This window comes from Salmo trutta, chromosome 23 (assembly GCF_901001165.1).
Source record: "Salmo trutta chromosome 23, fSalTru1.1, whole genome shotgun sequence".
NCBI lineage: Eukaryota > Metazoa > Chordata > Actinopteri > Salmoniformes > Salmonidae > Salmo > Salmo trutta.
In genome coordinates, this window is record NC_042979.1 from 33,748,256 (window position 1) to 33,773,414 (window position 25,159).

The 25,159-nt window shown below is 42.4% G+C and overlaps 1 protein-coding gene across 1 annotated transcript in view; it reads right to left on the reverse strand.

Annotated features, from left to right (window-relative positions):
* LOC115159851 (rho guanine nucleotide exchange factor 28) overlaps positions 1-25,159 on the reverse strand; it is a 121,787-nt gene that overhangs the window by 60,525 nt on the left and 36,103 nt on the right. Inside the window, exons 5-9 of the mRNA XM_029709915.1 lie at positions 9,366-9,549; positions 9,000-9,189; positions 7,365-7,443; positions 5,333-5,379; positions 4,954-5,017 (exon numbers count right to left, since the gene is read on the reverse strand). Of these exons, the coding sequence (XP_029565775.1) occupies positions 4,954-5,017; positions 5,333-5,379; positions 7,365-7,443; positions 9,000-9,189; positions 9,366-9,549 (564 nt within the window). The remainder of the gene's footprint in view (positions 1-4,953; positions 5,018-5,332; positions 5,380-7,364; positions 7,444-8,999; positions 9,190-9,365; positions 9,550-25,159) is intronic.

The following is a 25,159-nucleotide window of genomic DNA, read 5'->3' on the forward strand; positions in this document are numbered from 1 at the left end:
GAGGGAATTTTACTGGGTACAGGTCCCCGTCTGTGGTGACCCCATTCTTCCCTTTGTCCCAGTGACAGGGCAGATTCCTGGGCTAGTTAAGGAGGGGAGAGAGACTGGGACTCTATGAAGCTGAGTCATTATGAGGGACACCATGGTGTGAACAGACAGCACGATCCCCCTGGTTGCAGAGCAGTGAAGGGAGCACAATAAATCCATTAGCTAAACTATTGAACTCAATGAGTCTTACACCCTTGTCAGTTGCCGTGACGCCCCTTAAAGTTAAATTACTAGAATCAAGAGCATAGGAGACCCCCCTATGTTAGAGACACACAAAATGATATATATTTAAAAATATATATATGTATATACAGTACCAGTCAAAAGTTTGGACACACCTACTCATTCAAGGCTTTTAACAATGTATAATAATAGTGAAGACATCAAAACTATGAAATAACACATATGGAATCCTGCAGTAAGAAAAAAAGATTCTTCAAAGGTGCCACTCTTTGCCTTGATGACAGCTTTGCACACTCTAGGCATTCTCTCAACCAGCATCATGAGGAATGCTTTTCCAACAGTCTTGAAGAAGTTCCCACATATGCTGAGCACTTGTTGATGGCTTTTCCTTCACTCTGCGGTACAACTCATCCCAAACCATCTCAATTGGGTGGAGGTCAGGTGATTGTGGAGGCCAGGTCATTTGATGCTGCACTCCATCACTCTCCTTCTTGGTCAAATAGCCTGTACACATCCTGGAGGTGTGTTTTGGGTCATTGTCCTGTTGAAAAACAAATGATAGTCCCAATTAGCGCAAACCAGATGGGATGGCGTATCGCTGCAGAACGATGTGGTTGCTATGCTTTTTAAGTGTGCCTTGACTTCTAAATAAATCACAGACAGTGTCACCAGCAAAGCATACCCACACCATCACACCTCCTCCATGTCTCACGGTGGGAACCACACATGTGGAGATCATCCGTTCACCTACTCTGCGTCTCACAAAGACACAGCAGTCAGAACCAAAAATCTCAAATTTGGACTCATCAGACCAAAGGACAGATTTCCACCGGTCTAATGCCCATTGCTCGTGTTTCTTGGCCCAAGCAAGTATCTTCCTCTTATTGGTGTCCTTCAGTAGTGGATTCTTTGCAGCAATTCGGCCATGAAGGCCTGATTCACGCAGTCTCCTCTGAACAGTTGATGTTGAGATGTGTCTGTAAACTTGAACTCTGTGAAGAGTTTATTTGGGCTGCAATTGGTCTTCCTTTCCTGTGGCGGTCCTCATGAGAGCCAGTTTCATTATAGAGCTTGATGGTTTTTGCGACTGAACTTTAAGAAACTTTCAAAGTTATTTTCCGCATTGACTGTCCTTCATGTCTTAAAGTAATGATGGACTGTCATTTCTCTTTGCTTATTTGAGCTGTTCTTGCCATAATATGGACTTGGTCATTTAACAAATAGGGTTATCTTCTGTATACCACCCCTACCATGTCCAGACACAACTGATTGGCTCAAACGCATTAAGAAGGAAAGAAATTCCACAAATTAACTTTTACCAAGGCACAACTGTTAATTGAAATGCATTCCAGGTGACTACCTCATGAAGCTGGTTGAGAGAATGCCAAGAGTGTGCAAAGCTGTCATCAAGGAAAAGGGTGACTACTTTGAAGAATCTCAAATATAAAATATATTTTGATTTGTTTAACACTTTTTTGGTTACTACATGATTCCATATGTGTTATTTCATAATTTTGATGTCTTTATTAATATACTACAATGTAGAAAATAGTAAAAACAAAGAAAAACCTTGGAATGAATAGGTGTCTCCAAACTTTTGACTGGTACTGTACATACATTTGCAAGAATTTATTTAGAAAAACGACTACTTCATTCTACTCTCAGTTGTTAATAGCAGTGGGACAGTGTGTGAGAGAGAGAAGAAGACATTTACATTTACATTTAAGTCATTTAGCAGACGCTCTTATCCAGAGCGACTTACAAATTGAGACCTGTGCAGCAGCACCACCATCAATTCTCACCACACAGGGGAAAGTAATTGTTCATGGCAACAACAAAGTAAGTTCAAGTAAGAAGTCTAGGAATGTTAATAAACGTTGATATGTTAGAATGAACGTGAGCAACTTTAAGCTTTCTCCTGGCTAATAGGTAGTTAGCTTTACATTTCCAGTTTAGTCATTTTTAGCTGTGCCAGGTTTTACCTAACTAGCTAACGCTGGGTAGTTCTGGTTGTGTGAATAACTGACAGTGAATGTTTTTGCCCATCTTAATCTTTTCTTTTTATTGGTCTGAGACATGGCTTTTTCTTTGCAACTCTGCCTAGAAGGCCAGCATCCCGGAGTCGCCTCTTCACTGTTGATGTTGAGACTGGTGTTTTGCGGGTACTATTTAATGAAGCTGCCAGTTGAGGACTTGTCCTCTTGCTCAGTTATGCACCGGGGCCTCCCACTCCTCTTTCTATTCTGGTTAGAGCCAGTTTGCGCTGTTCTGTGAAGGGAGTTGCACACAGCGTTGTACGAGATCTTCAGTTTCTTGGCAATTTTTCACATGGAATAGCCTTCATTTCTCAGAACAAGAATAGACTGACGAGTTTCAGGAGAAAGGTCTTTGTTTCTGTCCATTTTGAGCCTGTAATCGAACCCACAAATGCTGATGCTCCAGATACTCAACTAGTCTAAAGAATGCAGTTTTATTGCTTCTTTAATTAGCACAACAGTTTTCAGCTGTGCTAACATAATTGCAAAAGGGTTTTCTAATGATCGATTAGCCTTTTAAAATTATTAACTTGGATTAGCTAACACAACGTGCCATTGGAACACAGGAGTGATGGTTGCTGATAATGGGCCTCTGTACGCCTATGTAGATATTCCATTAAAAAAAATCTGTCGTTTCCAGCTACAATAGTAATTCACAACATTAACAATGTCTACACTGTATTTCTGATCAATTTGATGTTATTTTAATGGACAATTCTTTTATTTTCTTTTAAAAAAAAACAAGGACATTTCTAAGTGACCCCAAACTTTTGAACGGTAGTGTATATATATTAAAAAAAACATTATAGTGCAAAGGACTATAAGTAAGGTTCTTGGCAACTGCCTGCACACCAGCACACCACCCCTGGCAAACTATCTGGCACATTTGAGACACTTCAGCTTTGATGTCTTTATCTTCATCACAGTGATTATGGGTCAGGACGCTCACTTTGTTTGGTCCTATCATGATCATGTCAGGAAAGTGACAGTTTCCCATGTGTATGGTCAGAATGGTCAAACACCCAAAGGACATCCAGCCAACTTGACACAACTTTGGGAAGCATTGGAGTCAACATGCACCAGCATCCCTGTGGAACGCTTTCAAAACCTTGTAGATATGTTGAAAGCCCCAAAGAACTGAGGCTGTTCTGAGGATAAAATAGAAAATAAATATTAGGAAGGTGTTCCTAATGTTTGGTATACTCAGTGTATATGATCTCTAATGAAATGATAGCATCTTAAGTCTAGAGGGTTTATGTCGTAACTTCATGTAGGAGAGAGGCAGCCATGATAATATAGATTTTTTATCATTGTGCAGAGTGGAGATTGATTCATTTCAGCTTGACCTTTCAAGCCTACCTTTTTTTTAGTAAACCACTTATTAACTGTGTATGTTGCTGGTTATTATTACAGTATAATAATTGTATTATAAGTTGAAAATATTACGGTACGATTCCAACCAAAATGGTTGTTAAATTGAATATATCAAATCAAATTGTGTTACAGTGAAATGCTGAATACAACAGGTGTAGTAGACCTTACAGTGAAATGCTGAATACAACAGGTGTAGTAGACCTTACAGTGAAATGCTGAATACAACAGGTGTAGTAGACCTTACAGTGAAATGCTGAATACAACAGATGTAGACCTTACAGTGAAATGCTGAATACAACAGGTGTAGTAGACCTTACAGTGAAATGCTGAATACAACAGGTGTAGTAGACCTTACAGTGAAATGCTGAATACAACAGGTGTAGTAGACCTTACAGTGAAATGCTGAATACAACAGGTGTAGTAGACCTTACAGTGAAATGCTTACTTATGAGCCCCTAACCAACAATGCAGTTTAAAAAAAACATGAGTAACAAGTAACAAGTAATTAAACAGCAGCAGTAAAATAACAATAGCGAGACTATATACAGGGGGGTACCGGTACAGAGTCAATGTGCGTGGGCACCGGTTAGTTGAGGTAATTGAGGTAATATGTACATGTAGGTAGAGTTATTAAAGTGACTATGCATAGATGTTAACAACAGAGAGTAGCAGTGGTGTAAAGAGGGGGGTGGGGGGGCAATGCAAATAGTATTCGGTAGTGATTGGATTAGATGTTCAGGAGTCTTATGGCTTGGGGGTAGAAACTGTTTAGAAGCCTCTTGGATCTAGACTTGGCGCTCCGGTACCGCTTGCCGTATGGTAGCAGAGAGAACAGTCTATGACTAGGGTGTGTGTCCCCAATGTCAGAGTTGGCCCTGACTCTCATGTCAAAAGTGTGTTCAGGCTAAGCCTGACAGGAGATAATTATGACTGACGGAATTCAGCAGTTACACATCGGGTGCTTGTACTTACATTGCATTCCTTACTGACAACAACAGAGATCTCCTGAGGGAATCACCCACACACTAACTGTCTTTACTACAACAGAGAGAGAGAGGGAGCGGCAGCGTAGCCTTGTTGTTAGAGCGTTGGACTAGTAACTGAAATGTCGCAAGTTTGAATCCCCGAGCTGACATGGTACAAATCTGTCGTTCTGCCCCTGAACAAGGCAGTTAACTGTTCCAAGGCCGTCACTGAAAATAATAATTTGTTCTTAACTGACTTGCCTAGTTAAATAAAGGTCAAATAAATGAAGAGAGCGAGAATAAAGAAGAGGGAGAGACAGAGAGATAAACAGATGAATGGATTGTACCTGTTTGTAACGTTGGAAGCTCCTCATCATCATCCAGAGAGAGAACAAGCTGATCTTCAAAAACCTATTTTACAAAACAGAAATCAGACAGCCACACAGCTCCATCAGAGGATGAGGTGCATGCATGTGGGCAGTCCAGAAGAGCACTGCTCCTCCGAATTGGCATAATGAAACACACACACACACACACACACACACACACACACACACACACACACAATAAGGCAAAAAGCTTTCCCAAAGAGCAGAAAATGTATGCACACCACATACTCACTCTCATCACCCTCACACAACACACAGAGAGGAACACAGATCCAGACACACACACATCAAACTCATTGATGTACCAGGTCATTACAGAGCAGACTGATATACTCACACTATCCACCAGAGTAAGGTATCCAAGTGGCAGCCCCCTGCCCAGACCTGCAGAGGAAGAGAATGACACTTAAAGGCACCCGTCGTCACCATCTAACACCCATTAAATAAGCAGTATGATTGGCCACAAGAAGAGACAGATGACTTCTCCGGTAAACATGCTGAAATCACTGCTAGGCTGACTCTGCTTCACTAGCAGCAGAGCAAAAGCAACATATGAGGAAGACAGAGGTTGTTTCCTAGTACAGATCTATAGATCTATAGTGTTCCCCTCCAGTCTGACTGGGGGGGCTGCTGTGGGATGAAGTCGATACTGAGATAGACTTCCTGTCTCTCTATGTACGCATTGATATCAAGCCTGCCGTCGCTATGGTTACCAGAAACAAGAGAGATCGGCAGTAACTGCTCCGAGTCTCTTGCACTCACTGCTCTTCTCTCTCTCATTTCTCCTTCTCTGTTTCCCCTCTATCTCTCACTCTCTTCTCTTCCCCCTTTCCCCTCTGCCTCATTAATCTCTCTGATACAGACTCTCTCCTTGTCCCTGTGCAGTGTGTATCCTGTGTAGCACACAACTTGCTGACATTTGTGTACTGAGTGTGTATCGTCTGTTTAGGTCATTTAAACAGTTGACTAGCTGACACGTGTCTACTGGCTGGGTGCTGTGTGGCATGATGGAGGCACACACAGACAGACAGACAGATACACAGGAACAGGGACAGGCAGGGTGTGCGTGCATGCATATGTGTGTTTGGACTGGGCTCTGCTCTTCTCTCTGTGTGTCCTACGTGCAAACACTGTTCATGGCTTGGCCTTTATGTTCTATTTGTGGCAAGGTGAACCTGTCCAGTGGTCCACATTGCTGTTTGTGGACCCAAAGAAAGAACCATGACTGAGACCATGACTCTCTTAACAGAGTTTGCTGAAAGGACTCATCCCCAGTGGTGTAGTGGGGGTAAATGCAGGTATACGCCGTATACCCACTTATTTTTCAGTGGGCATTGTGTATACTCACTTCTTAATCCCCACGATGCATATCAAAGTAGAGTAGTGGAGGTATACGCCGTACCAATTAATTAGGCTGATGGGTTTCTATGGTGGGATTCTGGCTATAGGCTATTTTGAAGCAACGTAAGACCTGCCTCATAATATTAATTAAATGTCTAAGTTTCAAACAATTAAGGAACAGGACAAATATAGCGATGCTAATGATAGCCCTACCGTCTTCTGGTAGATGGAAAGGCTTTCCCAAAAACCTATGATATCATGAATATTTGCATCAATCCAGTGGCCATTTGTTTTTCAAACTCTACAGAAACACCTAACCAAACAACAGTGATTGGTGCCTGTTAAAAGGGTAACTACACTCAAAAATCAAAATTTCTTCGATTTTTCCCAGACCTCAAAAGTGGTCTCCTGATGTGGTTTAATGGTTTAAACAATGTTATGGATTTAGAACATCCAATGTTGTTGTTGCCTTTTGTGAACTAACACTCACACTTGACTTTTTTCTCCCCCTACTAGCACTGACTTTGCTGATAGTTACTTTATTGAGGAAAAATGTACTTACTATGATTGTGATAAGTGTTTTTCCACCAAGCTAAAATGAATGACAGCCTAATTTATCTGTCTCAATAGTTGGCCTACTATTAGCCTACTTGCAAGGTACAGCTTAGATTGGCCTGACTATAAAAGACCAATATGGGATTTATCAATTTAGGTCATTCAGAGTGGATGTCACTGTTTCTCATAGAGTTTTTCACACGGGGATCCTTTCCTTTGCTGGGTGGGCCGTTTGGGAAATGAAAAACAACATTTGAGTATACCCACTTCTCAAGGAACCACTACATCACTGCTCATCCCCACGGCCTGGGTGGCAGTCTGTTTCTGCTCTCTTGCAAACTCCTTATGGTATTGTCATGCCAATGTTTCGCTTGACAATAACAACAGAGTAGGCAAAAGCACAAACAGATTTAGGAACAGGCTATTATCACCAGATTAAAGTCACAATCCTGAGTTTGGTGTTTCACTCTCACCTCCGTCACTGGCATCACTTCTATGGACGTCCAATCCGAAACTGTCCTCCATTTGAACATCACCTCTCAATGCTGAGATCTGTGACAAATACAGGAGCTCCGTGACAACATGCTCTTAATAATAATAATAAACTAATACTGTAGGTAACATAATCTATGAACTTCAATGTCAATGTATTATATAAATGTATATTATAAAGGTTTGTTTACAGTAAAACATAGTCAATGAATGAATTACATTTCCACTTCCTTTAGACCTGTGGGTGTGTGTCACGATTCCCACCGAAGGTGGCGCCCCCTCCTGCTCGGGTGGCGCTCGGCGGGCGTCGTCACCGGCCTACTAGCTGCCACTGATTCCCTTTTTGTTTTCCCCCCTTTTGTGATTGTTTGCACCTGTTCGTAGTGGGGGTGATTAGCGGGGCTATAATTATTAGCTGGCCCGCCTTCTCTTTGTGCGGGATTGTTTATTCTGTTGTATGCTTGTGTTTGCGCTTGTGCGTTGGTTTTGCGCCGACTGTGTTTTCCCCTGTGTTTGGGCCACTTTGTTTTGTGTGCGCACTTATCGCTGTTTGGGGTGTCTTGTGTTTGTTCGCCTCTTGGCCCATTAAAAGCCACTACCCTGTACTCGCTGCTTCCTGCGTTTGATTCCTCACCCACGACGCCCGAGCATTACAGTGTGCTAAGTTGTCATCAAGGCAAAGTGTGGCTACTTTGAAGAATCTCAAATATAAAATATATTTTGATTTGTTTAACACTTTTTGGTTACTACATGAATCCATATGTGCTATTTCATAGTTTTGATGTCTTCACTATTATTCTACTATGTAGAAAACAGTACAAATAAAGAAAAACCCTGGAATGAGTAGGTGTGTCTAAACTTTTGACTGGCACTGTAAAGTATTTTAGCAGCTACTCAGTTCATCCGTAAACATTCATAGTTGTAAACATTACAATACAACTGGGTTGCTACAACAATATTATGCAACCTAATCGTTCAACAGCCATATTAATGTCTGTCATTCAACCACAGGTGGCACCTTAATTGGGGAGGACGGGCTCGTGGTAACGGCTGGAGCGGAATCAGTAGAATGGTATCAAATACATCAAACACGTGTTTGATGCCATTCCTTTTAGCTCCGTTCCAGTCGTTATCATGAGACATCTTCCCCTCAACAGCCTCCACCACGTTCAACAGTTAGTTGATGAAACAGAGCAGTTTTCTTTGATCATGTTTACGACTCAGTGTATGTAACTTCCACATTACAACCTATAATTATACCAGTTTTACTGCCTAAGTAAGATCCACCGGTATAAACAAGAACTAGCCAATCTATGTGTATACAACACTGACAGTTGTATTATATTGTACTACAGTAGAGAATTAAGTCAGCTTTAGTTTTTCCTTAAACACAATGTTTTCCTCCGTAATCCACTGGACTCACCTGAACAGAAAAAGACTGTGAGCAAAAACTGAACACTGCTTTGAATCCTGGGTCACGATCCACAAAGCATAGAGTAGGAGGGCTGATTTAGAATCAGGGCCCCACCTGTCCATGTAATCTTATTTATTATGATCTTAAAGACAAAATGTATCCAGTAGCACTACTACTCTCGGAATACAGGCCCTGATCTTACCTGTCTGAGGATGTTGTGGTCCATCAGTTTCTCTCTGAGGACCAGGATGTTGCCCAGAACACTGCTCTCAGGGCCCCCCAGGAAGGTGAGGGAGAGGCAGCCAGATCCAGGACAGAACCTCAGTACATGGGTGCTATCTGCCCATACACACCACACCCCGACAAGGGGAGACCTCTGAGGGACAGGTGAACTGTATGGAAGTGAAGTGGGAAGGTATGTGTTAGTTATCTGATTGGGTTGGCTCTTGGGTCGTTATTATAAAAGAGACTGTGTTCTCAATGAGTTACCTGGTTAAAAAAGTCAATAAATAAATATATAAACATGATGTTGATATACTCTTTGTGATGAAAAGAGGCGGAGACTCACGTAGCGAGTGCCATAAAGAGGGAGTGGTCTCCTCTCCTCTGAGCCAGCTGGAGGGGCGTTTCCCCCTCCTCATTGGGCATGGTCAGTGCCCTCTGACCCATAGGCTGGCCAATCAGAAAGCGGGAGAGATGGAGCAAACCCAGACGCACTGAGAGGTGGAGGAGAGCCTCCCTGGGCAGGAGCTCTGCAGAAAGAGAGAGAGAAAGAGAGAGAGAGAGAGAGAGAGAGAGAGAGAGAGAGAGAGAGAGAGAGAGATGGTCAGTGCCCTCTGACCCATAGGCTGGCCAATCAGAAAGCGGAAGCGATGGAGCAAACCCAGACGCACTGAGAGATGGAGGAGAGCCTCCCTGGGCTGGAGCTCTGCAGAAAGAGTGAGAGAGAGAGAGAGAGAGAGAGAGAGAGAGAGAGAGAGAGAGCGAGAGAGAGAGAGAGAGAGAGAGAGAGAGAGACAGGCAACAACAAATTCAATCTCTTTTAAACTTCCTAGACAAAAAGTTCTACTGTAATAGTGAAGGTGTAAACCTGGCAGTAGAACATCTTAACAGTATATTTGACCTCTCAGCTTCCCTATCAAATCTAAAAAAAGTCAAACAGAAAACCGAAGAAAATGAACAATAATGACAAATGGTTTTATGATGAATGCAAAAACCTAAGAAAGAAATTGAGAAACCTGTCCAATCAAAAACATAGAGACCCAGAAAACCTGAGACTACAACTTCACTATGGTGAATCACTAAAACAATACAGAAATACACGACGGAAAAAGAAGGAACAGCATGTCAGAAATCAGCTCAATGTAATTGAAGAATCCATAGACTCTAACCACTTCTGGGAAAATTGCAAAACACTAAACAAACAACAATAGGAAGAATTACAGTGCCTTGCAAAAGTATTCATCCCCCTTGGCGTTTTTCCTATGTTGTTGCATTACAACCTGTAATTTAAATGGATTATTATTTGGATTTCATGTAATGGACATAAACAAAATAGTCCAAATTGGTGAAGTGAAATGAAAAAAATTACTTGTTTCAAAAATGTCCAAAAAATTCAAATCAGAAAAGTGGTGCGTGCATATGTATTCACCCCCTTTGCTATGAAGCCCTTAAATAAGATCTGGTGCAACCAATTACCTTCAGAAGTAGTTCAATAAAGTCCACCTGTGTGCAATCTAAGTGTCACATGATCTCAGTATATATACACCTGTTATGAATGGAGTCTGCAACACCACTAAGCAAGGGGCACCACCAAGCAAGCAGCACCATGAAGACAAAGGAGCTCTCCAAACAGGTCAGGGATGAAGTTGTGGAGAAGTACAGATCAGGGTTGGGTTATAAAAAAAGATCAGAAACTTTGAACATCCCATGGAGCACCATTAAATCCATTATTAAAAAATTTAAAGAATATTGCACCACAACAAACCTGCCAAGAGAGGGCCGCCCACAAACTCACGGACCAGGCAAGGAGTGCATTAATCAGAGAGGCAACAAAGAGACCAAAGACAACCCTGAAGGAGCTGCAAAGCTCCACAGCGGAGATTGGAGTATCTGTCCATAGCCGTAAACTCCACAGAGCTGGGCTTTACGGAAGAGAGGACAGAAAAAAGCCATTGCTGAAAGAAAAAAATAAGCAAACACATTTGGTGTTTGCCAAAAGGCATGTGGGAGACTCCCCAAACATATGGAAGAAGTTTCTCTGGTCAGATGAGACTAAAATAGAGCTTTTTGGCCATCAAGGAAAACGCTATGTCTGGCGCAAACCCAACACCTCCCATCACCCCAAGAACACCATCCCCACAGTGAAGCATGGTGGTGGCAGCATCATGCTGTGGAGATGTTTTTCATCGGCAGGGACTGGGAAACTGGTCAGAATTGAAGGAATGATGGATGGCCCTAAATACAGGGAAATTCTTGTGGGAAACCAGATTCAGTCTTCCAGAGATTTGAGACTGGGACGGAGGTTCACCTTCCAGCAGGACAATGACCCTAAGCATGCTGCTAAAGCAACACTCAAGTTGTTTAAGGAGAAACATCTAAATGTCTTGGAATGGCCTAGTCAAAGCCCAGACCTCAATCCAATTGATAATCTGCGGTATGACTTAAAGATTGCTGTACACCAGCGGAACCCATCCAACTTCAAGGAGCTGGAGCAGATTTGCCTTGAAAATGGGCAAAATCTCAGTGCCTAGATGTGCCAAATTTATAGAGACATACACCAAGAGACTGGCAGCTGTAATTGCTGAAAAAGGTGGCTCTACAAAGTATTGACTTTGGGGGGGTGAATAGTTATGCACACTCAAGTTTTCTTTTTTTCCTTTTTTTTCACAATAAAAAATATTTTGCATCTTCAAAGTGGTAGGCATGTTGTGTAAATCGAATGATACAAATGCCCAAAATATACATTTTAATTGCAGGTTGTAAGGCAACAAAATAGGAAAAATACCAAAGGGGTGAATACTTTCGCAAGCCACTGTATCTATCCAAAATGGAGATGTATGGGTAAACCACTTCTCCAATCGTTTTGGCTCTATAACAAAGAACAAACAGCAAAAACATATACATGATCAAATACAAATCTTAGAATCAACTATTAAAGACTCCAAAACCCACTGGATTCTCCAATTACCTTGAATGAACTAGAGGACAAAATAAAAACCTTACAACCCAAAAAGGCCTGTGGTGTTGATGGTATCCTCAATGAAATTATAAAATATACAGACAACAAATTCCAATTGGCTATACTAAAGCTCTTTAACATCATCCTTAGCTTTGGCATCTTCCCCAAGATTTGGAACCAAGGACTGATCACCCCAATCCACAAAAGTGGTGACAAATTTGACCCCAATAACTACTGTGGGATATGTGTCAACAGGAACCTTGGGAAAATCCTTTGCATTATCATTAACAGCAGATTCGAACATTTACTCAGTGAAAACAATGTTCTGAACAAATGTCAAATTGGCTTTTTACCAAATTATCATACGACAGACCACGTATTCACCCTGCACACCCTAATTAATAAACAAACAAACCAAAACAAAGGCAAAGTCTTTTCTTGCTTTGTTGATTTCAAAAAAGCCTTCAATTTGGCATGAGGGTCTGCTATACAAATTGATGGAAAGTGGTGTTGGGGGAAAAACATACGACATTATAAAATCCATGTTCACAAACAACAAGTGTTTGGTTAAAATAGGCAAAATACACACACATTTCTTCCCACAGGGCCGTGGGGTGATACAGGGATGCAGCTTAAGCCCCACCTTCTTCAGCATATATATATATATATATCAACGAATTGGCGAGGGCACTAGAACAGTCTGCAGCACCTGGCCTCACCCTACTAGAATCTGAAGTCAAATGTCTACTGATTGCTGATGATCTGGTGCTTCTGTCATCAACCAAGGAGGGCCTACAGCAGCACCTAGATCTTCTGCACAGATTCTGCCAGACCTGGGCCCTGACAGTAAATCTCAGTAAGACCAAAATAATGGTGTTCCAAAAAAGGTCCAGTCGCCACGACCACAAATACAAATTCCATCTAGACACCGTTGCCCTAGAGCACACTAAAAAGCTATACATACCTTGGCCTAAACATCAGCGCCATAGGTAACTTACACAAAGCTGTGAACGATCTGAGAGACAAGGCAAGAAGGGCCTTCTATGCCATAAAAAGGAACATAAATTCGACATACCAATTAGGATCTGGCTAAAAATACTTGAATCAGTTATAGAACACATTGCCCTTTATGGTTGTGAGGTCTGGGGTGCGCTCACCAACCAAGAATTCACAAAATGGGACAAACACCAAATTGAGACTCTGCATGCAGAATTCTGCTAAAATATCCTCAGTGTACAACGTAAAACAACAAATAATGCATGCTGAGCAGAATTAGGCCGATACCCGCTAATTATCAAAATCCAGAAAAGAGCCGTTAAATTCTACAACCACCTAAAAGGAAGCGATTCCCAAACCTTCCATAACAAAGCCATCACCTACAGAGAGATGAACCTGGAGAAGAGTCCCCTAAGCAAGATGGCCCTGGGGCTCTGTTCACAAACACAAACAGACCCCACAGAGCCTCAGGACAGCAACACAATTAGACTCAACCAAATCATGAGAAAACAAAAAGATAATTACTTGACATATTGGTAAGAATTAACAAAAAAACTGAGCAAACTAGAATGCTATATGTCCCTAAACAGAGAGTACACAGTGGCAGAATACCTGACTACTGTGACTGACCCAAACTTAAGGAAAGCTTTGACTATGTACATACTCATTGAGCAAAGCCTTGCTATTGAGAAAGGCCACCATAGGCAGACCTGGCTTTCAAGAGAAGACAGGGTATGTGCACACTGCCCATAAAATGAGGTGGAAACTGAGCTGCACTTCCTAACCTCCTGCCAAATGTATGACCATATCAGAGACACATATTTCCCTGAGACTACACAGATCCACAAAGAATTCGAAAACAAACCTGATTTTGATAAACCCGATTTTGATAAACGACCTGTTGCCACAAGAAAAGCGCAACCAGCGAAGAACAAACACCATTGAAAATACAACCCATATTTATGTGTATTTATTTTCCCTTTTGTACTTTAACCATTTGCACATCGTTACAACACTGTATATATGCATAATATGACATTTGATTTGGAACTTCTGTGACTGTAATGTTTACTGTTCATTTTTATTGTTTATTTCCCTTTTGTATATTATCTACTTCACTTGCTTTGGCAATGTCAACATATGTTTCCCATGCCAATAAAGCCCCTTGAATTGAATTGAATTGAGAGAGAGAGAGAGAGAGAGAGAGAGAGAGAGAGAGAGGGATAGAGGGAGAGAGAGAGGGATAGATAGAGAGAGAGAGAGAGAGAGAGAGAGAAAGAAGGTAAGAGGGGGTAAAATACATTTGTAGACAATGTTAATAACATTGCAGGCAAGTTAAATGTAAAATGGGCAGAAAACCCAATTAATCTCCATGGTTCATTGAAGTTGATGGGTCATTTATAACAAAACCTTTTGATTGAGCCAATCATTTCAATGACTATCTCACTGGTAAAGTGGACAAACTGAGAAGTTAAATGACAACATTGAACAGTGAACCATCATATTTGTGTATTGAAGATCTAATAATGAAAGAGAAGGATTGCTGTTTTGAATTTGGTCAAGTTTGTGTGGAAGAGGTGGGAAAACGATTGTTATCCATCAATAATGATAAGCCACCAGGTATAGACAACCTAGATGGGAAACTATTGAGAATGGTAGCAGACTGTATTGCCATCCCTATTTGCTATGTTTTTAACCAATGCCTAAAGGAGTGTGTCCACAGGCATGGAAGGAAGCTAAAGTAATTCCACTACCTAAAAATAATAAAGCACCCTTTGCTGGCTCTAACAGCCGACCAATATGTTTGCTGCCTGTTCTTGGTAAACTGACGGAGGAAATTGTTTGAACAAATATAATGGTAGTTAACTACTGACTTTCAGCATGCATGTAGGGAAGGGCACTCAACTTCATCTGCACTGACTCAGATGACTGAATGATTGGCTCAATGAAATGGATACTAAGATCATAGTTGGAGCTGTATTGTTAGATTTCAGTGCAGTGTTTGATGTTATTGATCATAATTTGTTACTGAAAAAACTCACTTTTTATGACTTTACATCACCTGCCATCACATGGGCTCCTAAGTGGCACAGCGGTCTAAGACACTGCATCTCAGTGCTAGAGATGTCACTACAGACCACTACAGTTCGATTCCAGGCTGTATCACAACCGGCCGTGATTGGGAGTCCCATAGGGCGGCGCACAATTGGCCCAGCGTCGTTCGGGGTAGGCTTTCATTGTAAATAAGAATTTGTTTTTAACTGACTTAGTTACATTTTTTAAAAATGGTTGGAGAATTACCAATCCAATCGAACTCAAGAGAGTATTCTTCAATGGAAGCTTCTCTAACATCAGATATGCCGTTACTGTTCTCTATTTTTTCAAATGATTTGCCACTTGTCTTACAACAAGCTAAAATGACTATGTATGCTGATGATTGCACACTCTACACATCAGCACCTACAGCCATAATTAACAATAAACTGGTCTTGAATACATGTGAAAACAAAAGCATTGTATTTGGTTCAAAGCATTCTCTTTGACCTAAACCTCAACTGGAGTTGTGCATAAAGGGTGTGAACACTGATCAAGTTGAAGAAGCTGAACTCATAGGAGTAACATTGGATGATCAGTTGTCATGGTGAAGTCATATTGACAAAGTTGTTGTGAAGATGGTATGTCTGTTATAAAAATATGTTCTATGTTTTTGACACAAAGATCCATACTAGTTGATCAAGCTCTGGTCTTGTCCCATCTTGATTACTGTTCGGTAATATTGTCAGGTGCAGCAAAGGAAGACCTAGCAAAGCTGCAGCTGTCTCAAAACAAAGCAGAACGCCTTGTCCTTAACTGCCCCCACAGAACTAACATCAACAACATGCATGATAGTCTTTCATGGTTGAGGGTTAAGGAGAAACTGAAAGTAAAAACAGATTTAATGTTTCGCTCAGTTATGTAATGAGCCATGTCATCATGGAATACTCTGGTGGTTACTCGGGAGAAAAGCAAGTTTAGCTTTAAAAACAGATAAAAAACATTGTATCACAGCGCCTTTCCCCTTTCTAAAGATCTAATTTAACTGTACTGTATATAAGAATATCAATACGTACAGTGCATTTGGAAAATATTTTCTAAATGTTGTTACATTACAGCCTTATTCTAAAATGGATTAAATACTTTTCCCCCCTCATCAATCTAAACACAATACCCCATAATGACAAAATGAAAACAGGTTTTTATAATTTTTTGCAAATGTATTACACATAAAAAACAGAAATACTTATTTACATAAGTACTCAGACCCTTCGCTATGAGACTCGAAATTGAGCTCAGGTGCATCCTGTTTCCATTGATGATCCTTGAGATGTTTCTACAACTTGATTGGAGTCCATCTGTGGCAAATTCAATTGATTGCACATGATTTGGAAAGGCACACACCTGTCTATATAAGGTCCCACAGTTGACAGTGCATGTCAGAACAAAAACCAAGCCATGAGGTCGAAGGAATTGTCCGTAGAGCTCCGAGACAGGATTGTGTTGAGGCACAGATCTGGGGAAGGGAACCAACAAATATCTGCAATATTGAAGTTCCCCAAGAACACAGTGGCCTCCATCATTCTTAAATGGAAGAAGTTTGGAACCACAAAGCCTCTCCCTAGAGCTGGCCACCTGGCCAAACTGAGCAATCGGGGGAGAATGGCCTTGGTCGGGGAGGTGACCAAGAACCCGATGGTCACTCTGACAGAGCTCCAGAGTTCCTCTGTGGAGGTGGGAGAACATTCCAGAAGGACAACCATCTCTGCAGCACTCCACCAATCAAGCCTCTCCTCAGTAAAAGGCACATGACAGCCTGCTTGAAGTTTGCTAAAAGGCACCTAAAGACTTTCAGACCATGAGAAACAAGATTCTCTGATTTGATGAAACCAAGATTGAACTCTTTGGCCTGAATGCCAAGCATCACGTCTGGAAAAAACCTGCACCATCCCTACGGTGAAGCATGGTGGTGGCAGCATCATGCTGTGGGGATGTTTTCAGCTGCAGGGACTGGGAGACTAGTCAGGATCAAGGGAAAGCTGAACGGAGCAAAGTACAGAGAGACCCTCAATGACAACCTAATCCAGATCGCTCAGGACCTCAGACTGGGGTGAAGGTTCACCTTACAACAGGTTAACGACCCTAAGCACACAGCCAAGACATCGAAGGAGTGGCTTCTGGACAAGTCTCTGAATGTCCTTGAGTGGCCCAGCCAGAGCCCGGACTTGAACCCGATCGAACATCTCTGGAGAGACCTCAAAATAGCTGTGCAGCGACGCTCCCCATCCACCCTGACAGAGCTTGAGAAGATCTGCAGAGAAGAATGGGAGAAACTCAAGCTTGTAGCGTCATACCCAAGAAGACACGAGGCTGTAATCCAATTTGTAAGTCGCTCTGGATAAGAGCGTCTGCTAAATGACTTAAATGTAAATGTAATCGCTGCCAAAGGTGCTTCAAAAAAGTACTGACTAAAGGGTCTGAATACTTGTAAATGTAAATGTGATATTTCAGTTTTGTATTTTTTATAAATAAAAAAATAATATCTAATCAATTTTAGAACTAGGCTGTAACTTAAAAAAATGTGGAAAAAGTCAAGGGGTCTGAATACTTTCGGAATGCGCTGTATATATGAATCGTGTGTAAAGACTATCTTTGTTGTTGCTTGGTGTATTTCTATATATACTTCTTATTTTATTTATATTTTTTATTTATAATTTAATGTAATATCTTATGTTGTTCTTGTCTATAACTGTTCTGTTCTTTGTCATGTATTTGTACGTTTTATGTGGACCCCAGGAAGAGTAGCATCTGCATGTGCAGTAGCTAATGGGGATCCTAATAAACTAAACTAAAAGCTGTGTTCCTTAAAAAAGATGGAGGCAGACAGAGGTGACAAGCCCTCCATATAAGAACATTGTAGCCTCTAACATCTCCGCTATACATCCCTAAACCTGTTATCCTTCATACGATATCCTCACCATCCAAACTTACTGTATACATTACATACTACACATCTGCTCTCTAGACCTAAACACACTTATCATGGCTCCAGGTCAGATGTGAAAGCCGACATGAATGTAAGCGAATACACTCTGACTGCACACACACAGTATATTGTATGCAGCTAAGCTAGCACATATCAATGCTATATACTGTACCTAGCACATAGATGTTCCCGTATTTAGACCTACTCTAGCTAACACACAATCCAGGTGGGTGTCATGTTGCATGTCACGCTGTGTGAAGTCTAGACTTTATATGGAGAATGCATACCAACAAGGCAGGTCAGGTACTTCACACAGGTGTTAGTTATTATAACAACTCATAAGTATTTTCATTTGTCTCCTGTGCATTGAGGAGTATTCCTAACTGACTTGTAGCTTAGGGCTGGATCGTGAGAAATATAAAGTACCACGTTAGCTATGAGGCCTTGGGGAAATTCACCCGTTTGATTCAAGTTGCGTACCAAATGGCACCCTGTTCACTATACCATATACAGTGCACTCCTTTTAACAATAACTCTATGGGTCCTGGTCAAAACTAGTGCACTAAATAGGAAATATGGTGTCATTTGGGATGCAACATCAGTGACTCTTCCTCATATGAAGAGTTGAGACATTGACAGTGACAGGGCTAGGGTTCCCACCCTGATAATGCCATTGACAGAAGCCAGCAGAGACCAGACACACACCACACACACAAGCACAAGGTAACCCTCTAAACCTGCTCAGTGTGTTTTAATAAAGCCAGTGTTTTGGAGGGACCAGCTGCCTGTGGGGCAGAGCACGCATCCTTCCTATTCCCCTTTGTCACACTGAATTGGTTGGTTTTAAAAAGAGAGTCACTTTGTCACACTGAATGACTTGGTTTTAAAAAGAGAGTCCCTTTGTCACACTGAATGACTTGGTTTTAAAAAGAGAGTCACTTTATCACACTGAATGACTTGGATTTAAAAAGAGAGTCACTTTGTCACACTGAATGACTTGGTTTTAAAAAGAGAGGGAATAGTCAGTCAAGCCTCTATTCTTTCCTGTAGGACTAAGAAAGAAGGGTAGAGTTGCTATAGAAATAGTTTATATATATATATAATGCTCAAAAAAATAAAGGGAACACTTAAACAACACAATGTAACTCCAAGTCAATCACACTTCTGTGAAATCAAACTGTCCACTTAGGAAGCAACACTGATTGACAATACATTTCACATGCTGTTGAGCAAATGGAATAGACAACAGGTGGAAATTATAGGCAATAAGCAAGACACCCCCAATAAAGGAGTGGTTCTGCAGGTGGAGACCACAGACCACTTCTCAGTTCCTATGCTTCCTGGCTGATGTTTTGGTCACTTTTGAATGCTGGCGGTGCTTTCACTCTAGTGGTAGCATGAGACGGAGTCTACAACCCACACAAGTGGCTCAGGTAGTGCAGCTCATCCAGGATGGCACATCAATGCGAGCTGTGGCAGGAAGGTTTGCTGTGTCTGTCAGCGTAGTGTCCAGAGCATGGAGGGGCTACCAGGAGACAGGCCAGTACATCAGGAGATGTGGAGGAGGTCGTAGGAGGGCAACAACCCAGCAGCAGGACCGCTACCTCCGCCTTTGTGCAAGGAGGAGCAGGAGGAGCACTGCCAGAGCCCTGCAAAATGACCTCCAGCAGGCCACAAATGTGCATGTGTCTGCTCAAACGGTCAGAAACAGACTCCATGAGGGTGGTATGAGGGCCCGACGTCCACAGGTGGGGGTTGTGCTTACAGCCCAACACCGTGCAGGACGTTTGGCATTTGCCAGAGAACACCAAGATTGGCAAATTCGCCACTGGCGCCCTGTGCTCTTCACAGATGAAAGCAGGTTCACACTGAGCACATGTGACAGACGTGACAGAGTCTGGAGACGCCGTGGAGAACGTTCTGCTGCCTGCAACATCCTCCAGCATGACCGGTTTGCCGGTGGGTCAGTCATGTTTGGCGGTGGGTCAGTCGGTTTGGCGGTGGGCCGCACAGCCCTCCATGTGCTCGCCAGAGGTAGCCTGACTGCCATTAGGTACTGAGATGAGACCCTCAGACCCCTTGTGAGACCATATGCTGGTGCGGTTGGCCCTGGGTTCCTCCTAATGCAAGACAATGCTAGACCTCATGTGGCTGGAGTGTGTCAGCAGTTCCTGCAAGAGGAAGGCATTGATGCTATGGACTGGCCCGCCCGTTCCCCAGACCTGAATCCAATTGAGCACATCTGGGACATCATGTCTCGCTCCATCCACCAACGCCACGTTGCACCACAGACTGTCCAGGAGTTGGCGGATGCTTTAGTCCAGGTCTGGGAGGAGATCCCTCAGGAGACCATCCGCCACCTCATCAGGAGCATGCCCAGGCGTTGTAGGGAGGTCATACAGGCACGTGGAGGCCACACACACTACTGAGCCTCATTTTGACTTGTTTTAAGGACATTACATCAAAGCTGGATCAGCCTGTAGTGTGGTTTTCCACTTTAATTTTGAGTGTGACTCCAAATCCAGACCTCCATGGGTTGATAAATTGGATTTCCATTGATTATTTTTGTGTGATTTTGTTGTCAGCACATTCAACTATGTAAAGAAAAAAGTATTTAATAAGATTATTTCTTTCATTCAGATCTAGGATGTGTTGTTTAAGTGTTCCCTTTATTTTTTTGAGCAGTGTATATATATATATATATATCCTACCGATCCTCGACTTCGGCGATGTCATTTACAAAATAGCCTCCAATACCCTACTCAATAAATTGGATGCAGTCTATCACAGTGCCATCCGTTTTGTCACCAAAGCCCCATACACTACCCACCACTGCGACCTGTACGCTCTCGTTGGCTGGCCCTCGCTTCATACTCGTCGCCAAACCCACTGGCTCCAGGTCATCTACAAGACCCTGCTAGGAAAAGTCCCCCCTTATCTCAGCTCGCTGGTCACCATAGCAGTACCCACCTGTAGCACGCGCTCCAGCAGGTATATCTCACTGGTCACCCCCAAAGCCAATTCCTCCTTCGGCCACCTCTCCTTCCAGTTCTCTGCTGCCAATGACTGGAACGAACTACAAAAATCTCTGAAACTGGAAACACTTATCTCCCGCACCAGCTGTCAGAGCAGCTCACAGATTACTGCACCTGTACATAGCCCATCTATAATTTAGCCTAAACAACTACCTCTTCCCCTACTGTATTTATTTATTTTGCTCCTTTGCACCCCATTATTTCTATTTCTACTTTGCACTTTCTTCCACTGCAAATCTACCATTCCAGTGTTTTACTTGCTATATTGTATGTACTTCGCCACCATGGCCTTTTTTTGCCTTTACCTCCCTTATCTCACCTCATTTGCTCACATTGTATATAGGCTTATTTTTCTACTGTATTGTTGACTGTATGTTTGTTTTACTCCATGTGTAACTCTGTGTTGTTGTATGTGTCAAACTGCTTTGCTTTTTCTTGGCCAGGTCGCAATTGTAAATGTGAACTTTTTCTCAACTTTCCTACCTGGTTAAATAAAGGTGAAATAAATCAAAAATATCTCTTCATTCTGAATTGCTGTCCTACACTTGAACTTTCTCTCCATATCTGTCTTCTTCGTTGCCACAGTTACTTACCACTACTGTACCACAAATGCTTGACGATGTGCCATGTAACCATAACCCAATTACTGTTGTCATGACGTTGGCCTGTGCGTAAGGTTTATGCTTTCTCCCTTCCCCTCTCTTTCTGTGGCCTGTGCGTAAGGTTTATGCTTTCTCCCTTCCCCTCTCTTTCTGTGGCCTGTGGGTAAGGTTTATGCTTTCTCCCTTCCCCTCTCTTTCTGACCCTACTGAAGGACTGCTGTCCTGTTAAATATAGAGAGTCTGGGAACATCAAACAAATGGGGAAAGGAACCATATTTTGGTAATAAAACCAGTTGGAAATATGCTTTGGAACGTAACGAGTATGGATGTCAGTTCGGTTGTCATCTGAGACATTATGACTGATGACAGGACGACATAAACTGTACCTGGGAAAGTATACACCCTCTAGTTATCAGAGTCACATGGAATTGTTATGCAATTGAAATGTTTGATATTGAAATTGTTTGTTAGGAGATTAAATGTAATTTTAGCTTCCAAATGAGAGAATTGGGTTATCATAAGGATCAGTGGCCCACCCCTTTGAAGAGACAGGGGTTATAAACGATGAAACACATCCTTCCCCCTCTCCACTATATAAGCCTTTGACGAAAAGATAACCACATGTTCCAGTACGTGAGGTCTGCAGCCTCTACGTTAGAAGGACACACGTCAAGTACAGAACTAAGCCAACCTCGGCGTGAGCTTTGGTGGCGAATGGTATGAACTTTGAGCTTATTCACTACAGAAGTGATACTTCCTAGCCGTTGAGTTAGCAGCGGCCGCTGTAGACGTGGGCTAGGAAAGGACGGACGACGGATCCAGTCTAACAAAAAGACAAAGATACCACCACGTATCCAATTTACCACCAGAGACATTCTTCCGAGGACAGGAAGATCTGTTGGCCAACCCGGCCAGCATCTACGACCAATCTACCGAAGCGCAGCTCAGAGTAAATATTTATTGCATTTTCCTTTTCCAAATGGGCGGTAATTTAGAATGCATAAGATAATGTATTTACGATAGCATAGCTGCTGTTTCTTTGTTCCTAAATCTTCCCGCTCTTTCATTCAAGCCCAACCCCCTTTCCTTTGTGTAACCAGCCATCATGTATGACATCATTTGTATTCGGTGTATTTGTAATTCTGTGTGATTAGTTTAGGTATTTAGTAAATAAATAATTAAACCCAATTTTGTATTGCTGATTCAACTTGTTAGCCAGGGTTCGTGAAGATAGCCAAGAATTTACAACTTTCATTATGAGACTGAAAATAAGATAAGGGTTAATATTGACTGCTATCGATGTAAAATATGACTAAGTATTTTAAGAGTTTATTCGGAAGATAACGGCTCTATAAACGTTCTTCCGTGGTGCCCCGACTTTCTAGTTAATTACATTTACATGATTAGCTTAATCAGGTAATATTAATTACAGAGAAAGGATTTTATAGGTTAGCATGTCATATCACTTAATCCGGCATAGCCAAAGACACGACACTGGACTAGGAACTGTAGGCACAAGAACTGTTCACCGGGAGCTTCATGAAATGGGTTTCCACTGCAGAGTAGACACACACAAGCCTAAGATCACCATGCGCAATACCAAGCGTCGGCTGGAGTGGTGTAAAACTCGACACCATCGGACTCTGGAGCAGTGGAATCGCGTTCTCTGGAGTGATGAATTACGATTCACCATCTGGCAGTCCAACAGACAAATCTCGGTTTGGCGGATGCCAGGAGAACGCTACCTGCCCCAATGCATAGTGCCAACTGTAAAGTTTGGTGTTGGAGGAATAATGGTCTGGGGCTGTTTTTCATGGTTTGGCTAGACCCCTTAGTTCCAGTGAAGGGAAATCTTAGCGGTACAGCATTCAATCACGTTCTAGACAATTCTGTGCTTCCAACTTTGTGGCAAAAATTTGGGGAAGGCCCTTTCCTGTTTAGGCATGACAATGCCCCTGTGCAAGGAGGAGGTCAAAGGGGGGGTGAGTGTAACCGATGTGAAATGGCTAGTTAGTTAGCGGTGGTGCGCGCTAATAGCGTTTCAATCGGTGACGTCACTCTCTCTGAGACTTGAAGTAGGGTTTCCCCTTGCGTTGCAAGGGCCGCGGCTCTTGTGGCGCGATGGGTAACGTTGCTTCGGTGGGTGTCAGTTGTTGATGTGTGCAAGGGTCCCTGGTTCGAGCCCGGGTTGGGGCGAAGAGAGGGACGGAACCTACACTGTTACACCAAGACTAATCGCCCAACATCAGTGCCTGACCTCACTAATGCTCTTGTGGCTGAATGGAAGCAAGTCCCTGCAGCAATGTTCCAACATCTAGTGGAAAGAATGAGATGTTCGATAAACAGGTGTCCACATACTTTTGGTCATGTAGTGTACATGCAGGTCAAAGTTCAGTCAACAAATTTTGGGGGGTGAAGAATGTAAAGTAACTCATTTATAAAACAATTCTAAGAGGCATCAGATGTACTGTATGTCAAATTTGCATAAGCTTTTCAAATTCTGTTTTTAGATAATCAAATCAAAACTATGCAGAGAGAAAAAAAGTAAGAGAAAAATTATTAACGATAACTTGGCTATATACTCAGGGTACCAGTACAGAGTCGATGTGCAGGGGTATGAGGTAATTGAGGTAGATGTGTACATAATTGAGGTAGATGTGTACAGATAATAAACAGTAGCAGCAGCGTATGTGATGAGTCAAATTAGTTCATGCAAAAAGGATAGAACGGTCTATGACTTGGGTGGCTGGAGTCTTTGACCATTTTTAGGGCCTTACTCTGACACCACCTGGTATAGAGGTCCTGGATGGCAGGAAGCTTAGTCCCAGTGATGTACTGGGCCGTACGCACTACCCTCTGTATCGCCTTGCGGTCGACACCAAGCAGTTGCCATACCAAGCGGTGTTGCAGCCAGTCAAGATGCTCTCAATGGTGTAGCTGTAGAACCTTTCGAGGATCTGAGGGCCCATGCCGACTCTATTCATCGTCCTGAGGGGGAAGAGGCGTTGTCTTGCCTTCTTCACGACTGTGTTGGTGTGTGTGGACCATGATAATTCCTTAGTAATGTGGACACTGAGGAGCTTGAAGCTCTGGGAGAGTGTGAGAGGGACGAGAGAGAGAGAGAGAGAGAGAGAGAGAGAGAGAGAGAGACAGGGAGGAGAGCGACAGAGCCAACTGAGATTCATGTCCCCTAATGGGGACTGACACTCAGGCACACAGACAATACGTGACCTTTCCGAAGAGACGGGTAAGCATTCAACGGCACGATTTACCAAACACAATCGTCACTCTTATGTAAGAAGCTGTGGGTGAACTTGGTCTGTATGTACACTGTAGAGCGTGGATACCTTTGTCTATCCCCTTCTTCACCCTTGCCTTCTCAGTATGATATAGACTAATGTTCTTATCCCCTGCTTTCACTAGCTTCATAAAGTTAAATAGACTTGATAATTACTTTTGTGTGCAAGTAGGCATAGTTTGAATTTAGCCATAGTGGTAATAATAATAATAATAATAATACATGGGACT